The sequence below is a fragment of the Hoplias malabaricus genome, chromosome 13, assembly GCF_029633855.1.
Source record: "Hoplias malabaricus isolate fHopMal1 chromosome 13, fHopMal1.hap1, whole genome shotgun sequence".
Taxonomy (NCBI): Eukaryota; Metazoa; Chordata; class Actinopteri; order Characiformes; family Erythrinidae; genus Hoplias; species Hoplias malabaricus.
This window is the reverse complement of record NC_089812.1, coordinates 936,438-956,220: the sequence shown is the minus strand read 5'-3', so window position 1 is coordinate 956,220 and position 19,783 is coordinate 936,438. Positions and strand designations below refer to the sequence as shown.

Genomic DNA, 19,783 nt, shown 5'->3' with positions numbered 1-19,783 from the left:
AAATTGTGTTATATTCCATTTAAATATAAGGAATAACAACGCATTATAGTTCCATTAGACATGAAATACAGCCAAGTCACATACAAAATCTCAGAGACATCCAGGCCACTAGGTGTCAGTATAAATGGTTGACGGTGATTCAGTGCAGAAAACCGTCTGCTTTGAGTATGGACAGTCTATAGTACATAGTGTAATCCAAACAGTATATAGTGCACTATAGAGTGTAAGGGCATAGTACACAATCTTTAAAGGCCTTAAATAACCCTACAATGCACCACAATAAGGAGCATACAATTGATGTTCACTAGGGGATAGTGGATGTCCATAAACCTGCATGAGGTAGTGTCCAAAGTCGTTCACTACCCTCCTGAGTTCAGTTTTCTACAATAGTGCACTGTGTGTATAATATAAATATATAGATATAGAGAGAGAGAAAGATCATAATGGGAATGTGAGAGGCCAATTAGATTTAGCATTTATACTCATAGATGCAACAGACTTGTTGAGGTGTGTGTTCGAGAGAGTGGTGTTTGCATGGTTCTAACTACGCTACAAGTGAAATAAACACACTGCGAGCTGTTTGTGGTCTTCATGCAGGAAGACTAATGCTCAACACAGTGGCAGGTGAACAGGAAACAGTGGCTGTGTGTGAAAAACATCTGAAACTCTGATATTTACCCATATGCTAACATCAAACTGTACACAGCAAATTCTCCAGTGTTAGGTCGACACCATTAGTGTTAAATTAACATTGTGAGTGTTGGTCTAAATATTAACACTCTTTAACACTAATGGTGTTGATCCAACACTGGAGAATTAGCTGTGTTTATATTGTGACCTCTCGGGCATCAAATCTCACGGACATCTAATTCACCTCGTTCTGAGATCGCCATAAAAATGTTAATATTACTGTAATTTATTTCTACATGAGAATTTATCACAAGACTTACCCTTTAATGCTTCAAACATGGCCCTGTTTACCTGCTGGGCCTGCGCTTCCAGGGTCCAGTCGTCTCTGGCCTTTGGGCTTGTTTTCCTGGACACCTTCCCAATCCACACCCACCATCCAATACACACTGGGCCAATAAGGGAGAGAGGGAGAGAGGGAGAGAGAGAGAGAGAGGCAGAAAGGGGAGGGGGGGTTGTTTCTAATGAAATGGCGGAGTTTATGATTGTGCTGTGGCTCAGTGGACCACCCTCTGTCCAGTGATTTATGATTGGCTCAGCATTACACAGCCAAGGCCACCTCTCTTTCTTCTCTCTGCTGAGGTATCTCTCTCTGTCAATTCAGTTCAGAGTAGTCCTTCCTGAACTGTGAAAGACATAGGATTGCATAATACGGTAAGTCTTAAAGCAATAAAACAAGGCACATTTATAATAATACAAAGAAAGTATGAAATTAATAGGCAGCAGGTTAGTGTCACAGTCACACAGCTCCAGGGACCTGGAGGTTGTGGGTTCGAGTCCCGCTCTGGGTGACTGTCTGTGAGGAGTGTTGTGTGTTCTCCCTGTGTCTGTGTGGGTTTCCTCCGGGTGACTGTCTGTGAGGAATGTGGTGTGTTCTCTCTGTGTCTGCGTGGGTTTCCTCCGGGTGACTGTCTGTGAGGAGTGTGGTGTGTTCTCTCTGTGTCTCCGTGGGTTTCCTCCGGGTGACTGTCTGTGAGGAGTGTGGTGTGTTCTCTCTGTGTCTGCGTGGGTTTCCTCCGGGTGACTGTCTGTGAGGAGTGTGGTGTGTTCTCTCTGTGTCTGCGTGGGTTTCCTCCGGGTGACTGTCTGTGAGGAATGTGGTGTGTTCTCTCTGTGTCTGCGTGGGTTTCCTCCGGGTGACTGTCTGTGAGGAGTGTGGTGTGTTCTCTCTGTGTCTCCGTGGGTTTCCTCCGGGTGACTGTCTGTGAGGAGTGTGGTGTGTTCTCTCTGTGTCTGCGTGGGTTTCCTCCGGGTGACTGTCTGTGAGGAGTGTGGTGTGTTCTCTCTGTGTCTGCGTGGGTTTCCTCCGGGTGACTGTCTGTGAGGAGTGTGGTGTGTTCTCTCTGTGTCTGCGTGGGTTTCCTCCGGGTGCTCCAGTTTCCTCCCACGCTCCAAAAACACATGTTGATAGGTGGATTGGCGGCTCAAAAGTATCTGTAGGTGTGAGTGTGTGTCGCCCTGTGAAGGACTGGCGCCCCCTCCAGGCTGTGTTCCCGCCTTGTGCCCAGTGATTCCGCGTAGGCTCTAGACAGGTTACAGGTTGCTACAGACTGTGCTCCCTTTTCCAAAAATAATTTTTTTCATTTTTTTTTCTTTTAACTTTCATAGATTCAGAAACAATGTGGAATAATGTGTTTGATTGTTTTGATGAATTAAATTTTAGAATTGAGTTATATTTTTCACAGTGGAGGAACAGTCTCCTGTCTCTACAGCAAGGCTGTGGTCACAGCTGTCCGTCTCTGCTGTGGATCTCTGACAGTGTAAAGAAACGCTGCCAATTCATACGGCTTGTTTAGGGTCCAGTAGCGCTGTAGTTTAGACTGGGTTTTAGTTTCAGTTTCCCAGTGTTCCAGATACGTGTTTCAGCTGTGTTTGATCGTTTGGTTCAGTCTGGTTGGACTTTAGTCGACAGTGTCGGACTGAGGCTGTGGTGTGTTAGTCTCAGAAGCAGCTGACAGAGCGGTCTGGGTTTAGGGCTGAGCTCTTATTTCCAGTGGGTTTTGGGTGCTTTGTTCTGCGGTGTGTTTAAATCTCTGAATTTTAGACCGAGTCTGAATTTTAAAGCTCTTTTTAGGACTGGGTACAATCAATGGGAATCTGTTTTCCTTTGAACTCTGTAGGATGAGTGTTCCATCAAGTGGACCCAAAACCTCAACTCTATTCCAGGTGTCAGTGAGAGGGTTAGGAAGCCTCCCCAGTGTTGGACTTGTGCTTCATCCGATACCTTTGGGATGAGTTGATGTGGAGTCTGTGTTCAACCAACGGCAGCACCTCACTTCACTAATGATATCCCCATCACTTTGTTCTAACATTATCTTATGAGCCTTTTTGGTCCACTTTGCGCTGCCCACTCAGTGTGAAAGCAGCTGATTGGGTGGAGGACGGTTGGTGTTTTAAGGTTGTTTTGCAGCAGACTGTGGTGCTTCTACATTTTCCAGCTCTCATCCACTGCATGGTGCCTTGAAAGCAGTTGTTTTTCAGCTGAGGATTTGACCCCGCTGTGCTCTACTGGAGTGAGATAGATACAAACCTGCTGCTTCTTGGCTCTCCATGTCTTCTGTACTGGAGACGCATCAAAGGTCTCTCTCTTTCTCATTTTCTCCCTCTCTCTCAGAAGCAGTGGTTAAATGCTGAGTCATTTCAGGCCACTGGTTGGTTTTATTCTGGGCTCATTCAGCAAATATATCCGAGTTTGTGAAGTGTGAAGGGAGAATTCCTTTCCTGTTTGATAACTTCTGTTTAATTCAGTGTCTGAGGGAGTCTTTCCAAGGTCTTAGGTCTCTAAAGTCTCTCTATCTACAATTAACACCCATCAGATTATTTATTCCACTGTCACTTCCTGTTAATGTTTACATCTGATCTGACGTGTTAAACCTTTAGCTCTTGGAGGTTCTAGCTGCTGAAAGATCCATTTTTGAGTATGTTTCGTTTACACCATTTGAGCACAACCGCTTTTCTTCACATTATGTGTAAATGAAATGACGAATGGAGCAACAGATATTCCCCCAAAATTTTCCTTCTCAGTTAAACTTACTACTTTGGAGATACATACTTTTCTTTGGACAGTGATGATAAACAACAAACCTGAATATTTATATTTTACAGACACTTTAAATTATTATTATTATTTATTTTAATACAGTCATAGTGCAAAAAGGAATCTGACAACAACACATTTCTTTCTGAATCATAAAATATTTCAGAATGTCTCAGAAATGATGCTAGTTCTTCGTTAGTGAAGTGAATATTTTACAAAGTGCTGCTTGCAAATGAAAACAGAGGCCCTCGCTAACAGTCATTGTAGCCACATTAGCATTTCAGAGAGAGGGGTTCCTGGGGGGGCTTTTCTCCACAGGTCTTTTATCTACGTTACTACGTTAGCCTAAAACCCTTAGCATTAGTTATTGTAATGCAAATATAATCTTCCAGCAGTTAACTAGCAACTGGCTTTGTTCTGATGTTAGCCTTGCTAGCATATTAAGGTGAAAGGCACTTTTTAAAAATTTTATTTATTTATTTTTTTTGCATTATGTGAAATTTGTCATTAACTACTCTTGATATTTATAATAGTTTGTATTTATATACTATAGTATTTGCAATAATAAAATAACACAAGTTGTTTTAGCTGAACATATAGCATCAGTTCAAGAAAGTCTTAAATATTAAGCTTGATTCAGCACTAGTCTGATTCTCCTGAGAATTCTTAAGAGTGGTTTTTGTTAATTCACACATCTGTATGTTCATTTTCATCAGAGGTTTTTGTTTTGTTGAGAGGACATAATGCTAATGCTAAAGGTTATATGCCGGTTCACCAGTGGCTGTGTTTCTGTAACAAATGTGAGCAGATGGAGTTCTTTGTTTTATTAATCCTCACACATTTGAGAATTAGCTGTTAATTACTGCTTCTTCACACAAGGAGCAATGTTTCAGGATGTAACAGTTTCACTCATTAGCCAGTACACACTGAATGATCACTGCATTAGGAACACTTACCTTGCATCTACATTCATGGCCTATTTTATCAGCTCCACTGACCACAGAGGAGAACTGTGTAGTTCTGTAATTACAGACTCTAGTCCACTTCTTTCTCTGCATACTTTTTCATCCTGATTTCACCCTGCTTTCCAATGGTCATGACCCCCACAGGAGCGGATGTGTGGATCAGACACAGATACAGTAGCTCATCTGTTGCTGCACGGTTTGTGTCGGTATCAATAATAATGGCTGATATCACTGCTCGTGTCTATCGTGTTGGTATTGATAAATCAGTGGGTATTATATACTGATAGATCATACTGGCCCTATTTCAAAATCCGGTCACAGAAGCAAGCGTTTTCCGTTGTCCTGTGTCTTCTGACCATCTCTGAAGTGCTGAACTGTTCCCGCGGGTTGTTTAGGGTTCAGCATCTTCATCTGAATGAATGATTTGTACCAAAATAAAAATAAAAATAAAGTGCGAAATGCTTTTTTGGAGATCTGAAAAACGGAACTGATGGGTCCTGGCCACCACGATGACTCAGATTTCACGTGAGTCCTTTTATCGTCACATTCAGAAGTTGATGCAGGCTTTCAGATCAAAATATAAATCAATGTATTAATATAAATATTAAAATATAAGTGTTAAAGAGGGAAGCGTGTGAGGTGTTTTTAAAAAGAGACGCGGAGCTCTGAATGGCTTATGGAGGGAGGCTTTGACAGTTCAGGATGAGGAGGAATTGTGATTAAAACAAAGGACACACACCCACACACTTACATACTGCACGCACACAGGATGAACCCTCTGTGTGTGTGTGTGTGTGTGTGTGTTTAAGAACAGTGACTCTATAGGAAATGAGAAAAGACCGTCTCCTGCAGGAAGAGATTTTGCTGTGTTTTTTTTTTCCATGTCCTCTTATCCAAGATGAACATACACAAAGACCCCCAGTATCAGAGCGAGGGCTCCCCCACAGCAGAGGGCCAGGACCTCAAGCTAGACTCAGGCCTCAAACCACTGTCAGTAAACTCAGCTTTGAGCTGCTAGTAAACACTTTGTTATTCTTCAATTGCAGACTGTAGTACACCTTTTTCTCTTCAATGGTCAGGACCACCACAGAGCAGGTATGACTTGGGTGGTGGATCACTTTCAGCGCTGCAGTGACATTTAATGTGGTGGTGGTATATTGTGCAGCTACGAATGGGTCTGTTTTAATACGCTGTGTCCACTCTCTGTGAGACACTCCTCCCTCGTTGGTCCACCTTGTAGATGTAAAGTCAGAGACAGTCGCTCATCTGTCGCTGCACAGTGTGTGTCGCTCGTCCTCTAGTCCTTCATCAATGACACAGGACGCTGTCGGCTGGGTGTTTTGGGTCGGTGGACTATTATCAGTCCAGCAGTGACACAGGGGTTTAAAATCTCTAGCAGCAACTGATGTGACTGATCCACTCATTGCAACAGAACACCAAAATGTCAGTGTCCCTGCAGCGCTGAGAATGATCCACCACCCAAATCATACCTGCTCTGTGTTGTACCTTTGGGGGTCCTGACCATTGAAGAGCAGGGTGAAATGGGGATAAAGTATGCAGAGAAACAGGCGGCCTACAGTAGGTCAGTGGAGCTGATAAAATGGACAATGACAAGGTCAGTGTATCTATAGTTAATGTTATTTGCGTTTATCCTGTGTCAGATGCAGTTTGCTCAACTGTTCTTTAAGTCAGAAGGAGGAGAAGGTGTCTACTCTTCTCTAAAGGTATTTTAGGTGCAGCCAACACTAGACTTTCACAGTTAATAGTTCATCAGACACCTATAAATATATATCTGGTCTTCTGTCACTGCTTTAAGCATCAGGTGTAAGTGAAAGTTTGTCACAACAAGGCTTTGAGCGAGTCTCACTCAGAGTGTGACTCACACTGAATCAACTGCCCTGTGTCTGGTCTGCATCCTCCCTGACCCAGAGCTCACTTCAGTGTGTTGTTGACTTTATATCATTTATATTCATACAATAAGGGGTCACAGTGGCTCAGGGAGTTGGATGTGTTCTCCCTGTGTCTGCATGGGTTTCCTCCCACAGTCCTAACATACACACATCGGTCGGTGGATTGGCTGCTAAAAAGTTTCAGCAGCTGAGTGTGTGTGGAGACCCTGACCAGGATGAAGTGGTTACGGAAAATGAATGAATGATACGTTAGACATAAAATAGTGTACTCATCATTTGTTACATCCCAATTCAAACAGGCTCAGATTTAAATGTGATATTGTAGTTTTTTTAAGGTGGAAATGATTTGTTTTTGAGCTGAAGCGTGGGTATCGTGAATTTTAGACAGTGACAGACACTTTAAAGTTCAGATTTTTATAATAATATTAATGTAAATTCTAATAAGAATATAATAAATGACTATCAATATTCTGTAAGTGCCTCGTCCTGTTTAGGGTCACACTTTTGTTTCGGAGTCCACCTGGAATCGCTGGACCAACAGCAGTAACGCACCCTGGACCTTCAGCGTCATTAATGACCTCAAACCAACACATGCAAATAGCTCCACTGGCCCCTCCCCTCCAGGGTCAGTGCACAGTGACCAGGATTTGACTCTTTGTTTTGGGGCACTGCAGGGACATGTAGAGTGAGCGTGTCAGGGCAGTGCTGGGTGTGGCCTGGTGATGTCATACCTTTGTTTGAGCTGTTAACCCTTGTGTAAATGTGTTTTAGAAAGTGGCATCAGCCTAAATCCGGTCGTTATGCTTAATACGTCTCATGATGTGGTTCCTGGAATAACATTTAAAAGGTTATTCAGCATATTTCTAGAGGATTTGACTCAGTGGACATGTCTTGTTTCATTTGCTTGAAGGACTAAGGCATGTAATGTGTTATTAATATAATGATCAGAAAGGATAAGGCTGTTTCACTGGATGAAATCACTTCAGGAAGTTAGTTAATGTAATAGTGTTATTTTCTTTTGACAAACTCTAGGTTTAGGATGTTTGCTCCTAATTAGAAATCATCTCTTGCAGTGTGTCCTCTCTCCTCATAAATCTGATGTGGTCAGCTTCCTGTGGTGTGTGTGTGTGATCGGTGTAAATCGGTCAGCTCTGTGCTGGCTGTGGGTGTTGATGGAAGAGGTCAGTCGTCTCAGCCCCGTTGTTAGTCTCTGTCCAACATTTTCCTGGCTGACGGCTCCCTGGAGAGAGGAGGCTCCAAACAGAGGCTGGGGTGTTTAGCACTTTGCATTTGGAGCTTTAGCGCTAAGAGTATGACGAATGTTTAGAGGATCGTCCATTGTAAGGATCTTGAAGATCAGAAACAAACCACTTTATCGTTTATTGAGTGTTGTCTGCCTCTCATAATAAAATGATTTATTTATTTATTTATTACAATATTCTAAGCTTTTATTTATGTTCCTCACAGTCTGAATTTGAAAACAAAAAAAAAGGTTCTACAGAGTCAGGGACTGTTTGAATCTGAGTCGGAAAATGCTTTCGTTTTAGGAACGTCTCAGAAATGACTCACAAAAAAATATTAGCCCACAATATTAACATCATAATAAACCATCTCCCATTCCTCTAGCGAACCCAAATGTTGAATGAATTATGGTGCAGTGTCTGCTCTTCCAGCTGGCGGTCTCGTCTTGTTTCGGCCTCTCACGAGTGAGAAGTAATTGAGAGAAATGTAAGAGAGTTGTTTGTGGCGTCGGGGACGGAGGAGGGTCGAAGCAGAGCTGCTCCTCTGTGGCTGAGGACGTGGATCTGATACTCGAGTGTTCTTGGAGTGAATGAGGGGGTCTTGATAAGAATCCCACCGCAGTAATAGCCTCCCCTCAGGCCCGTGAGCGCTGCTGTGAGACTGTCATTAAGGGCTCCGGCTCCTGGGGGCTCGGCCGTCCGGCAGATAAGACCCAGGGCACTTCTCCTGGACTCGAGCCGTCCGTGTTACGGGTTTTACATTTCGTGTGGAGGTGAAGGGTTTAGGTTTGTCGCTGATTGCCTCTGATTTCTGCCCTTCTCTGTGTCGCTGTCTTCATTACACACTCGCCCTCACCTCGGCCTTTATCTGCGCCACTGTATCCGCGAGAGGGAAAGAAGCAGGAGATTTAGTTATTAATGAGAGTCTCCATAAAAACTCACACGCTTTAGTTCCACAGCAATAGAAGGTAAAGTAAAGGGCGCCCTGTAAATGTTTGTGTTCAAGGCTATCCCTGCATCCCTTCACTCGATATCAGATACGCTACCCGACCCATAAAAGTAGACACAGGCTTATTCAACAGTTCTTCTGAAATGGAAGGTGTTACTGGGTCACTCTTCTGTGGGGGGGTGAGGTCAGGTGCTGATGTTGATGAGATCAGACGGCGCTCCATCGCTCCAGAGGACATCCAGCTCCACAGCCCGATGTCCGAGGTCTTGGAGCTCAGCATGGAGCGTGGTGAACATGGGCTCCTCTAGAGCATCTCTTTTCATTTAATGTTTGCCCTGTTCACAGTGACCTCTGGAGATGCCTTCTTTCTCTCGCTCAGGGTCATTCTTATGTGGTCAAAAGGAATGGAATGGCATTGAATAGTTCCTAGACGAACTTTGAGAATTTCGATTAGCACTGTGTTATACTATTGGGGACGTCTGATTAATGATATTATCATCACTGTCAAAAGAAAAACATGTGTCTCCAAAACAGTAACTTTACTGTTTTAACTTTCAGTGGAGGTCAGTGTAAAAAGATTTAATTCCAAGTCGTTTTGAAGCACTTCTAAACTGTAATTTAGTATTCAAACATTCTCCCTCTCATTTGTCGTTTTTATTTGAACTGTTGCCTAATGTTTAAACTGACAATTGTGAATTTTTAATGCTACACCACAGTGAACAGAAAACAGCAACAGAGCAGGAGAATGCTTTCACTTTTACACCTAATAACTGGCTTTGTATTGTTCTAAAGACCTGAATCCTAGCACCATGACGACAAAATTCTGTCTCCCTTTCGGCAGGTCAGAGCGGCCTGGGGAAATCCACGCTGGTCAACACGCTGTTCAAGTCCAAGGTCAGCCGCAAGTCCTGCACTCCAAACTACGAGGAGAAAATCTCCAAGACCGTCCAGCTCCAGACCATCAGCCACAGTGAGTGTTTTCTTATTCCCTGTAGGCAGCAGAAAGGGATGATCAGACACCTGAACATCTCTGCCTGCACCGCTGGTGTAAAACGGCATCGGTGCATGACCCATGTTGGCATGCAGCCGTGTAAATGTTCTCATGGTGAGAGTGCATGAGAAGAAGGAACTTTGGAAAAATCTGTGGCAGCTCTGGTAGTCAGTTCTGTTTATTTAAACTCAGCTATTTTATAACATTCTCACTGATGTTTGAGGGGGGGGGGGGGGACCACCCTTATGTGTTGCCCAGCAAATGTAATGGTGTTTTGGTGCATGGCGTTCTGCATTTGTCAGTAGCATCTGTATGGGATGTGAATGAAAAGGCTGGAGGTGGTTTTGTAGTGGCTAAGCCTTGAGAGCCGTGTGTGTGTGTGTGTGTGTGAGTGACTAAGAGAAAGAAGAAGCATTAAGATGCCCACAAGGGCGGTGGCGGATTAAGAAAGATCAATCACACAGTCTTCAGCCTGGGAGAGATCTGACCACAGCTATCATTAAGAGGTGTGTGTGTGTGTGTGTGTGTGTGTGTGTGTGTTTGAGAGAAAGAGAGAGACAGATAGAGAGGGGTTATTTTTCATCCCGCTGGTCAGAGAATGTTTCTCAGTGCCATCAGAGGCCAACATTTATCTGACTGACCTGCCCACTGTGAACACAGCACGATGGACAAATGGCATTTAGGACGGTGCTAATGCTGCGTTCCATTGGAACCCAGATGTCAAAATTCCAGAGTTTCCAGTAGGAAACTTCAAATGGAACACCCCCACGTCGGGGGAGCCTCGCTAGCCTTGAGTCCAGGATCCAAGATGGCTGCCAACATATCAACACTGTGTAAAAGCAGAAGTTTCATACAATTTATTAGCGCTTTGATCTATTTGTGTCCTATTATAAAAGCCATAAACACAGTAATGTTCAGCTGCAGGATGTGGACATGTTTCCATGGTGTTTGGATGTGTAAAATATCACATAATGTGCTGATATCTATTAGTATCACTAACAATGCTAACCTGAAACAAGCTAACAATGAAACCTAGGGCAAAGGCTTTCCTGAATATTTAATTGGAACACGGTCAGCTTGGGTGTGATGTCATTGCCAGCTCCTCTATCTGTAACGCAGCGTAATACTGTCATATCACATCCAATCGTCTAACAAACTTCTCAGAGAATGCTAGCAGTGCTTAGCCTCCTTAGAGGAGGTCCACAATCGACTGTTTTCCTCCTCAGGAAACAAGCTTATGTTGCCGTTTGATTGAAGGCAGTTTTTTGTTTGTGGATTCTCCAGTTCCTGAGACAGTTCTCTGTTTGAAGTCTCTTAACTGTTAATAACAACCTGGAGTAGGAGCCACACAACAGACATCAGAGCCCCAGAGATCAAGGACTCCATGGAGGCTTTTTTACATTGTTTTAGGTGCCATTTTAATTGGTCGGTGCCCAGGGATTTGGGCTGGAGATTGGGTTTGAATGGTTAAGGGGTGTGTTGGAGATGAAGGGGGGGGGGTATTGTAGTGGGTTAGGACCTAGTTTAAACTAAACAGCAATAACCTGGGAAGGGTTTAGCAGGGGTTAACGTCTGTGTATTGTGATACAGGGATGTAGTAGAGACCATATGCGGAACGCAGCGCCTATGTTTTCAGAATATCCCGCATGCAGAGAATAAAGAAGGCAGTGAAGATCTGTTTTGGTTGTGAAGGCGTCGCCATGCTTGGTTTGAGAAAGGCGTGGAAGGCAGATGGCGTAGCCCCCTCAGTTTGCCCTTTAAATGGCACTATTGTGTGTGTGTGTGTGTGTGTGTGTGTGGATGCGTTTATTTATGCACGTGTGTGTGTGAGAGTATGTGTTTGGGAGTCCTTACAGCAATTACAAGTCACGCACAGCAATCTATCTTCATATCTCACTGATTCACTGACAAGGCACTAAACACAATGGAGTACTGGGCAGATTCAGTAGGATCCTCTGTTCAGAACATGGGGAATAAGATGAGACCGAGTTTAGGAATAAGCCCGACTAACAGTGGGACGATACGGTTAAACATCCTGATCAGAGATGGCTCAGTAGCATGTCTGCTTTTCTGAAATCTATTACCTATGTCACCCCACAGGTGATACTGGGTGGTGGATCATTCTCAGTGCTGCGGTGTTAGTGTGTGCTGCACTGGTACAAGTGGATCAGACACAGCAGTGCTGCTGGAGTTTTAACACCCTGTATCTACTCACTGTCCACACTTAGACACTGCTACCTTGTTGTTGTCCTGTGCTCATCTGTTGCTGCACAGTGTGTGTTCGTCGTCCTCTTGTCCTTCATCAGTCACTGGTTGCTAGAAGCAGTACATATTACTTGAATAATACTAGCACCCCCTTGTGGAGAATACTCAGCCTGCTAAATGTGAGTGAATGAATCCAACACTGTGCTATGTATCTAAGAAATTCAAGAGTTTAGATGCTGTTACTGAAGACATCATTTAGACAGAATACACTCAACATTCACGCCTAAGGGGAAAAGTCAAGCCGGCACAATAAGAGAGTAATAACACTAGAGGAATTACTCTGTACTTTTTCATCCAGCTGCTTGTTCCGAGGGGCATTTGGCTGATCTCAATGGAGGCACCTCAGAATTAAAGGTTAAGAAAAATGATATGAGCCTCAAGGTACCGTTTTACATTTTATAGAGGGGGGAATTAATAGTTACAGGCTGTTTGTGCAACACCAGAGGACTACTGTTCCCATCTGTTCTTAGCAGAGCAGTGTGGGTCACCCACAGGGGGCGCTGTGCTAATTGCTACAGAGCTTCCCCGCCAGCGCAAATGGATGGAAAACGGTGAACCCTGCCCCCTAGCTTGAATATGGATGCAGGAATATCCAATTATAAAGCCCCACTGCGAGCCATGGGGCTAATTACTCTGCACTCGGGCCCTCTGCAGGTCACACAGCAGAGAGCAGGACGTCTCACTCTCTCTCTCTCTCTGGGAATGAATCACCTGCTCTGCTTGTTTTGTTAAAGTTGTAGATCCCTAAACTCAGCCCTCTTCCTTTTCTTGCTTCCTCTCTACTGCCCCCTGGCTCCGCCCACCATCACTGGATTTCAAATAAATGCAAGACTCTGCAAACTATGCTTTCGAGTCAAGGCAAGTGGTCTACAAATGGTTACACACACACACACACACACCACACAGGCATACAAGCACACAAAAGAAAATGAAATAAATATACACAGGCATTAGCAGGTCATTACACACAAATTATGCGCACACACACACACACAGTTACACACATTTGCTACACATTTCTTATGAATTACTGAAAAACACACACATCAGCATCACATTACATAGGAACAACACACACACACACACACACACACACAAATGCACACACAGCTGTGTCACCCACACAAAACATCTGCAAATTACCCATGAACTGCACAATTACACAACACACATAAATATTACACAGAAACTGGACATACGCAACAGCAGAAAATTACAAAACAACCTCACACACACACACACACACACACACACACAGAGGAAGCACAAAATGTGCAGAGAAATGAGGGCCTGAAACTTCAGCTTAACTTCCCCTTAACTTTCACTTCAACTGCTGAGAATCTGCCATGTTCTTAAATTAGAAACGCAGCGTCTCTGCCCTGAACCTTCGGCGCCTTCACCACGGAGATCAGATGCATCAGAGCGATGAGTGTGAAGCAGAGATCCGCTGCACTTTCTGACTGGAAAACTTAGCTTAACACACACTTGCCCACTGCAAAGTGGAAAATCATTCTCACTCATAAGTTCGCTGTAGCTGTTCAGGATGCTCAGGTGTGTGTGTGTGTGTGTGTGTGTGTGGGGGGGGGGGGTCTGTATCACGGCTGTCAGGCATCTTATATTCATCTCATTCCTACTGGTGTGAGTGGAACAGACACAGCAGTTGCTTCTGGAGTTTTTAAACATCTCAGTGTCACTGCTAGAATGAGAATAGTCCACCGACCAAAATATTCAGTCAGCAGCGTCCTATGGGCATCTTATGGACCAGAGCACCACCAACAAACTGCAGCAATAGATCAGAGCTACCGTCTATGACTTTATATTTAAAGGTGGGTTGACGAGGTAGCTGTGTCTGTTTGAAAACTCCAGGAGCAACCGCTGTGTCTGATCCACCTTTACTGAACCAGCTTTGCTTTTGCTTTTGTTAGTTGGCTGCTCATTTATTTTCGAATGGACATCCCTGTGAACCGTGAATCCTGGTGATCCTGGGCTCAGACCTGCCTCTTATCAGCGTGAAGCTGTTATCAGGTCAGCTGCTGACCCCCCCCCGAGATCCCCGCCGCAGACACAACTCTCTGGCTTCTCAGTCTAGTGAAACGTAAACAGTGTAGTGAGGAAAGAACGCCAGGCCCCCTGCACTCTTTTCTCAACACAGACCTTCAGAAATCCAAGCCACCGCATCCAGACATCCACCGCATACGTTTACTTTATTTTTCTCTGGACTCCTGCATTAGCACACGGCCGTGTCGCGCTGTGAAAACATCGTTTATTATACGACGCCTAGCCGTAACCAGCGGGGCTGGGAATGAATGCGCCATCATCCTTCACGCCACATTCTTTCTCTTGTAAACACGTGTGTTATTATCTGCTCCATTCATACGCAAATGTGGCACTGTCACTCTCTAGCTTTCCCACTTCATCATTTCCCACAGCACCAAGGGGAGCAAAAGTCAGAGACCACCCTTCATTTATTTCCACTAGATACTGGATTCCATCCACTCCTCTTTTGCGAACAAAGCTCAGACGTGTGACGGCTTAGAAATGAGGAGCGTGGAGACACTCGAGTGGGTTTTCGCTTGGTCAGAATGGTTTTTACCACCATTTGAGACGTGTCTATGTCTGTGTTTCTTGAGGCTCGTGTTGTTTCTTAGTGTTTTCACAGGAAAGTAAATAAATACGGTGTGGTCTCTGACTTTTGCACAGCGCTGTATATGTGTGTGTCTACGTCTACATGATCTACACGAGCACTAAAGTAAGAAGTTCATGTGGTCGTTTTAAAGTGTGGATAACAGAGAAGAGGAAGGAGAATCTGTTTATCAGTAGATTGCTGTTCTTTTCTAATTCTAAAAGTAGTGATGTACGATTATATCGGAGTTATATCGGTATTGACAGATAATTGCATCAGGCCAATGCTCTGATTGTGTCAATATTTCAAACAGATATTTCCCTTCAAAAAGACTTTATACTAGATATTGGAGCATTGCTGTGAGGGTTTGATGGCACCCACATGAGCATAAGTGTTTGTTTGTTTGTTTTTAACACTAAGACCACCTTTAAACTGATTAAACAGGCTTATCCCCATGTGGGGGACCCACTCTATGGAGAATAAACTGCTTCATTTGGGGATGACAATGCAATTTCTTTCTTTGTCTGATGTTGCACTCCCATAAATATTGTTTTCTTGTTGTTGGTGGTGAAAATGTCTGATTGTAACTACGTTGTGGCCAAGAGGGCTTTGTTTTTAAGAAAGTATTTGGTTTGTCTGCTCTCTGGACATTTGCTCTATCAGTTTAATGGCTCCTCCATCAGCCCCCCGCTCCTGATGCAGCACATTATTCAGCAGATGGCTCTGGTTCTGGCTCTGGCTCTGGCTCTCTCCATCTTTCCCTCAGTCCCTCAGCGCGGACGAATGGATGTGGGACACGGTTTCCAGACAGATCCTGGGCCTGAGGAACAAAAGAGAAGCAGAAGCTCAGCCGGATCAACACCTCCGCTCAACACAAAGCCATGAAAGAGCCGCTCTGTAGCTCTGCCAAGAGCAGAGAGGCGTCCCGCCGTCCCCCAGACCGCCATCCCTCCATTCCCCTAGCCCTCCAGCTCTGCGTCCTCTCAAGGGCTGCACACAAAAAACACAGGATAAAGCTGGCGTTCTCAATGCCACCTCTCAGCTTTATATTCTCTCTCTCTCTCTCTCTCTCTCTCTCTCTCTCTCTCTCTCTCATATGATCTCCTTTTTTTCTCATCCAAAGTTTCTTATAAAATAAAGGGCATTAAAGGAACACTAGGTAGTATTTTCACCATTCAAATACAGCTTCAAAATCACTGTGATGCTTCACTTGCCTGTAGTAGAGAGAATAGAGCCTCTGGTGTTGCTACTCTGGGCTCAGCACTGCAGATACTGTACTATGTACTACTTTGGAGGAGGGTAGGCTTGTCCACAGGTGAAAGTGGCGCGAGTGTGTGGTGTCCACTGGTGTGTAGTGGCTGGTGCTGCTGTTCTCTGGTAGAGAAAGCATGAGTAAATTAAGCAGGCCTCTTTTTGGTGGCTTTGCTCGAGGCCAGTGTCTCATCTTGCATTCCTGGACATTCCAGAGGTGTGGTGTTTGGGTTCCAGGTGAGAGCCGTGTGTTTGAAGGTAATTTCGAAGGCCTTTGAACAGTGCGAGTGTGTGATTTGTAACTTTGGGGCCGGCGAACAGAGCCCTGAGTCTCGCTGTAAGAGCAGGCCGTAAACCCTCGCACCGCTTTGATCCTTTAATTGATCGGCCCTTCAGATCAGCGAGTCTGGGCCAATCACCACACAACAAACGGCCTTTGAGAGTGAGAGGGAGAGCACTTTTATGCCCTCTCTTAACATTCCATCTGGTGTAGAAAGGAAAAAGCTTGGGGACACTCAGCTTTTAATAAATAAACAGAGGAAAACAATATCATGGCAATTATAATAACGCTATTAGCACATTTCTAACTGCATTACACACAGTGCTAGCTTGAGAATATCAGCAGTAGCTAAGGATATTGTCCCTTGATTTTACATATTTAAATCTTTCAGGTGAAGAATTTGCCTTAGCTTTCTTTTGGTTCTGACCCTGGTTTGACGTTTAGTCAGTGCTAATCATTTTTAATCACTGAGTGTTGAATTATAACAAAAGGATTAGCAGCTAGCTTCTTTACGCTAAATAAACAACTTCACCTTTTGTGTTCTGTCTTCTTCAGTCATCGAGGAGAAGGGGGTGAAGATGAGGCTCACTGTAATCGACACGCCTGGATTTGGAGATCAGATCAACAACGAGAACTGGTGAGAACCACTGCTACTTAAAAGTAAAAAAAAAAAAAATAGCGTTTGATTTTTTTAAAATTCCAGTGTGTGGCTGGTTTGTGTTTGCATCCTATTCTCTCTCTCTCTCTCTCTCTCTCTCTCTCTCTCTCTACTACTCTCAGTTACTACATAATCATTTTTTTTATTTTAAATGAAATGGGTTGAATTTAACATGTTGTTTAACAAGTCTTTTTTCAAGAAACAAGAAAATTATCACTAAAATGTAAACAATGGTGTTTTCCTTCACTTCTTTCACAGACATGAGTCCAGAATGATCTTTACAAACCCACAGCATGTTGTTGTTTGGCCTTGGGATGCATTCATTCACTAAATTGACTACACTCTTAAAAAGATGATTCTTCAGTGGTTCTTGATTAAAGACAGGTGTATGTTCAAATGGTTCCTTCATGTACAAAGGGCTCCATCTATTGTTACATTGTTCATCTTGTAATGACGACTTTCTTGTGCTACATAGAAACATTCTCTTAAATGTTCTCTCTCTCTTTCTCTCTCTCTCTCTCTCTCTCTCTCTAATGGAACCATTGATTTTAATCAAGAACCATTGAAGACCTTTTTTCTGTTTAAAGAATGCACACAGCTGTGGGTCGGAGTGTGACTATTAAGATCAGAATTGTGGAAATGAAATGTGACAGAAGCCAGGTTTTGACTTAAACTTGCCTTTGTTTTTGAGGCACTGGAGATGGCTTCAAATATACAAACTCAGTTGTGTGTCTCCTCTTCAGCTGGGAGCCCATTGTAAAGTACATAATTGAACAATACGAGAAGTATCTGAAGGAGGAGCAGCACGTGAACAGGAAAAGAAGGATCCCGGACACTCGCGTCCACTGCTGCGTCTACTTCCTGCCGGCGACGGGACACTGGTGCGTCTTCTACGCTCTTTTCTCAGCCACAAAATTCTGATTTACCTCAGGCGACGAAGGAGTGTTGGTATCAGTGGTGTATGTTTTAATGAACACAATGTGATCATGTGGCAATAACCCATTTAAGATTACGTTAAGAGTCTACATGAGTCACCCAGTATCAGATTACTTCTGGTCATATTTTTTCTTATCAACATAGAGTATATTTACTGCATACATGATCATATAGGAGGTTATATTACTCCAGATTGCACAAATGACCTATTCTCCCACTGTCTGTAGCATTGGAATTAGCACTTAGCGTTTCCTGCTAATGTTTCTGTGCATGTGCAGATGTAGGCAAATTAATATAAAAAATAAAAATCAGCGTAGGTGTAGACATGTGCCCCAAATAACTGGCATTACTAAGAAAAAATACAGCTTTCTTTCTGTGAACTATGATCAGGGCTACAGTCTGATTCAGAAGAACACTAGTTAATATCCCTACCTTAAAATTACAGCTTCAAAATCACTGTGATACTTTACTGACCCTACGTTGGACTACACTCTGTAACTGTATGTAGAGCCCAGGAGCTAAAATACCTGTCCTTACCTTCTGTTGCCCTAAAGAACTGGAGAATGCTGCCTTCACGAGCGTTTGAGTAATGAGAGTGATCTGTAATCGTATAATAGGATTATTGCTGTGAATATAAACACACTCAGTGTTTCCTTTACTCACTCACACACCGTGATTATATTTCATCATCTGTGAAGTCTTACATTGATTAATTTTACAAATTTCTGCATATTCCAGACGTTCTGAGGAGCACAAAGTCATTCAGAAAGGTTTAATCACTGGCAAATGTCACACATCCATCACGTCTTGGTTTGAAGTAGAAATGAGATTTTTCCACCGAGCTGTTTCCTGCAAAACGCTGATTCAGCGGCTCTCGCTCTCGCTCTCTGGACTCTAATGACCTGGCCATAACTCGAGGGTGATTTACGGATTAGAAAAACTCCAGGAAGGCCGCCATGCCCTTGATTGAAAATGCGACCCACTGACCTTCAGGGAAAAAAAAAAAAAAAACATGAAAAAACTGAACAAAACCTTGCATTTCCATTTTAGTCTTTCTTCCTTTTTTATGTTTTACATGGATCCTTTCATTGATATTTAATTATTTAGATACATACTTTTAATGGTGAATCTGTTTATTTAAAGAAACAGTACAAGCGCTGGTCACCTGTCGGTTTCTGATTGGATGAAAGTTTTTGATGTTTAAAATAAGCTCTTGATGAGTAAATACTTACAGGATGCAACCACTTCCACTTTTCAACATGCTTCATGCAAATGTGATTTATGCAAATGTGGCAGCCTCATTGGGTTTAGCAACAGGTTCTTTTACTTTGTTTCCGTGTGAACTCTGAGAAACGCCCACGCGGCCAGCAGAGCCGTTCACTATGGTGAAATGCAGCAAGAAAAAGCTGACACATGCCATTAGAGACACACTAAAGCATCAGCCCCTCAATAATCATCATGGACCCAGAGATGTCCACAGTGTTTTCTTTGCTCTTTCCTGAAGCATTGTGTGTTAGTTGGGAGCCAAAGTGTGCCCAGGAATTAGAGCCACTGCCGTGTACAATGTATCTGACCAGTAACTGACCACTGGTGTCCTGCAGGTTGCGTCCAATCGATGTGGAGTTCATGAAGAGACTTGGGAAGATTGTGAGCATCGTCCCCGTTATCGCTAAAGCAGACACACTGACCATGGAGGAGAGGCTAGAGTTCAAGCAGAGGGTGAGTTCTGAACACGTACATCTCACATGCAGGAGTCTCTCTCTCTCTCTCTCTGTGTGTGTGTGTGTGTGTGTGATATTGATAAACCTCTCCAAAACAGCTTTCTTATTGATGTACTCTGATATTTCATCCCATTATCTACAACCATCTCAGTAGCTCCAGCCCAACTGTGTGTGTGTGTGTGTGTGCATATGAGGAAAGTGTGTGAATATTAGTTATTTTCTGTGCAAAAAGTGTGAACATCTCTGTATCTCTCTCTCTCTCTCTCTTT

General features: G+C 43.6%; 1 protein-coding gene across 5 annotated transcripts in view; it reads left to right on the top strand.

Annotated features, from left to right (window-relative positions):
* The window catches only part of septin12 (septin 12), an 89,248-nt gene that overhangs the window by 64,946 nt on the left and 4,519 nt on the right, over positions 1–19,783 (top strand). For all 5 annotated transcript variants that reach the window (XM_066641766.1, XM_066641768.1, XM_066641769.1 and 2 more), the window contains 4 exons: positions 9,631–9,759; positions 16,755–16,836; positions 17,601–17,738; positions 19,395–19,512. In XM_066641766.1, the coding sequence (XP_066497863.1) occupies positions 9,631–9,759; positions 16,755–16,836; positions 17,601–17,738; positions 19,395–19,512 (467 nt within the window). The remainder of the gene's footprint in view (positions 1–9,630; positions 9,760–16,754; positions 16,837–17,600; positions 17,739–19,394; positions 19,513–19,783) is intronic.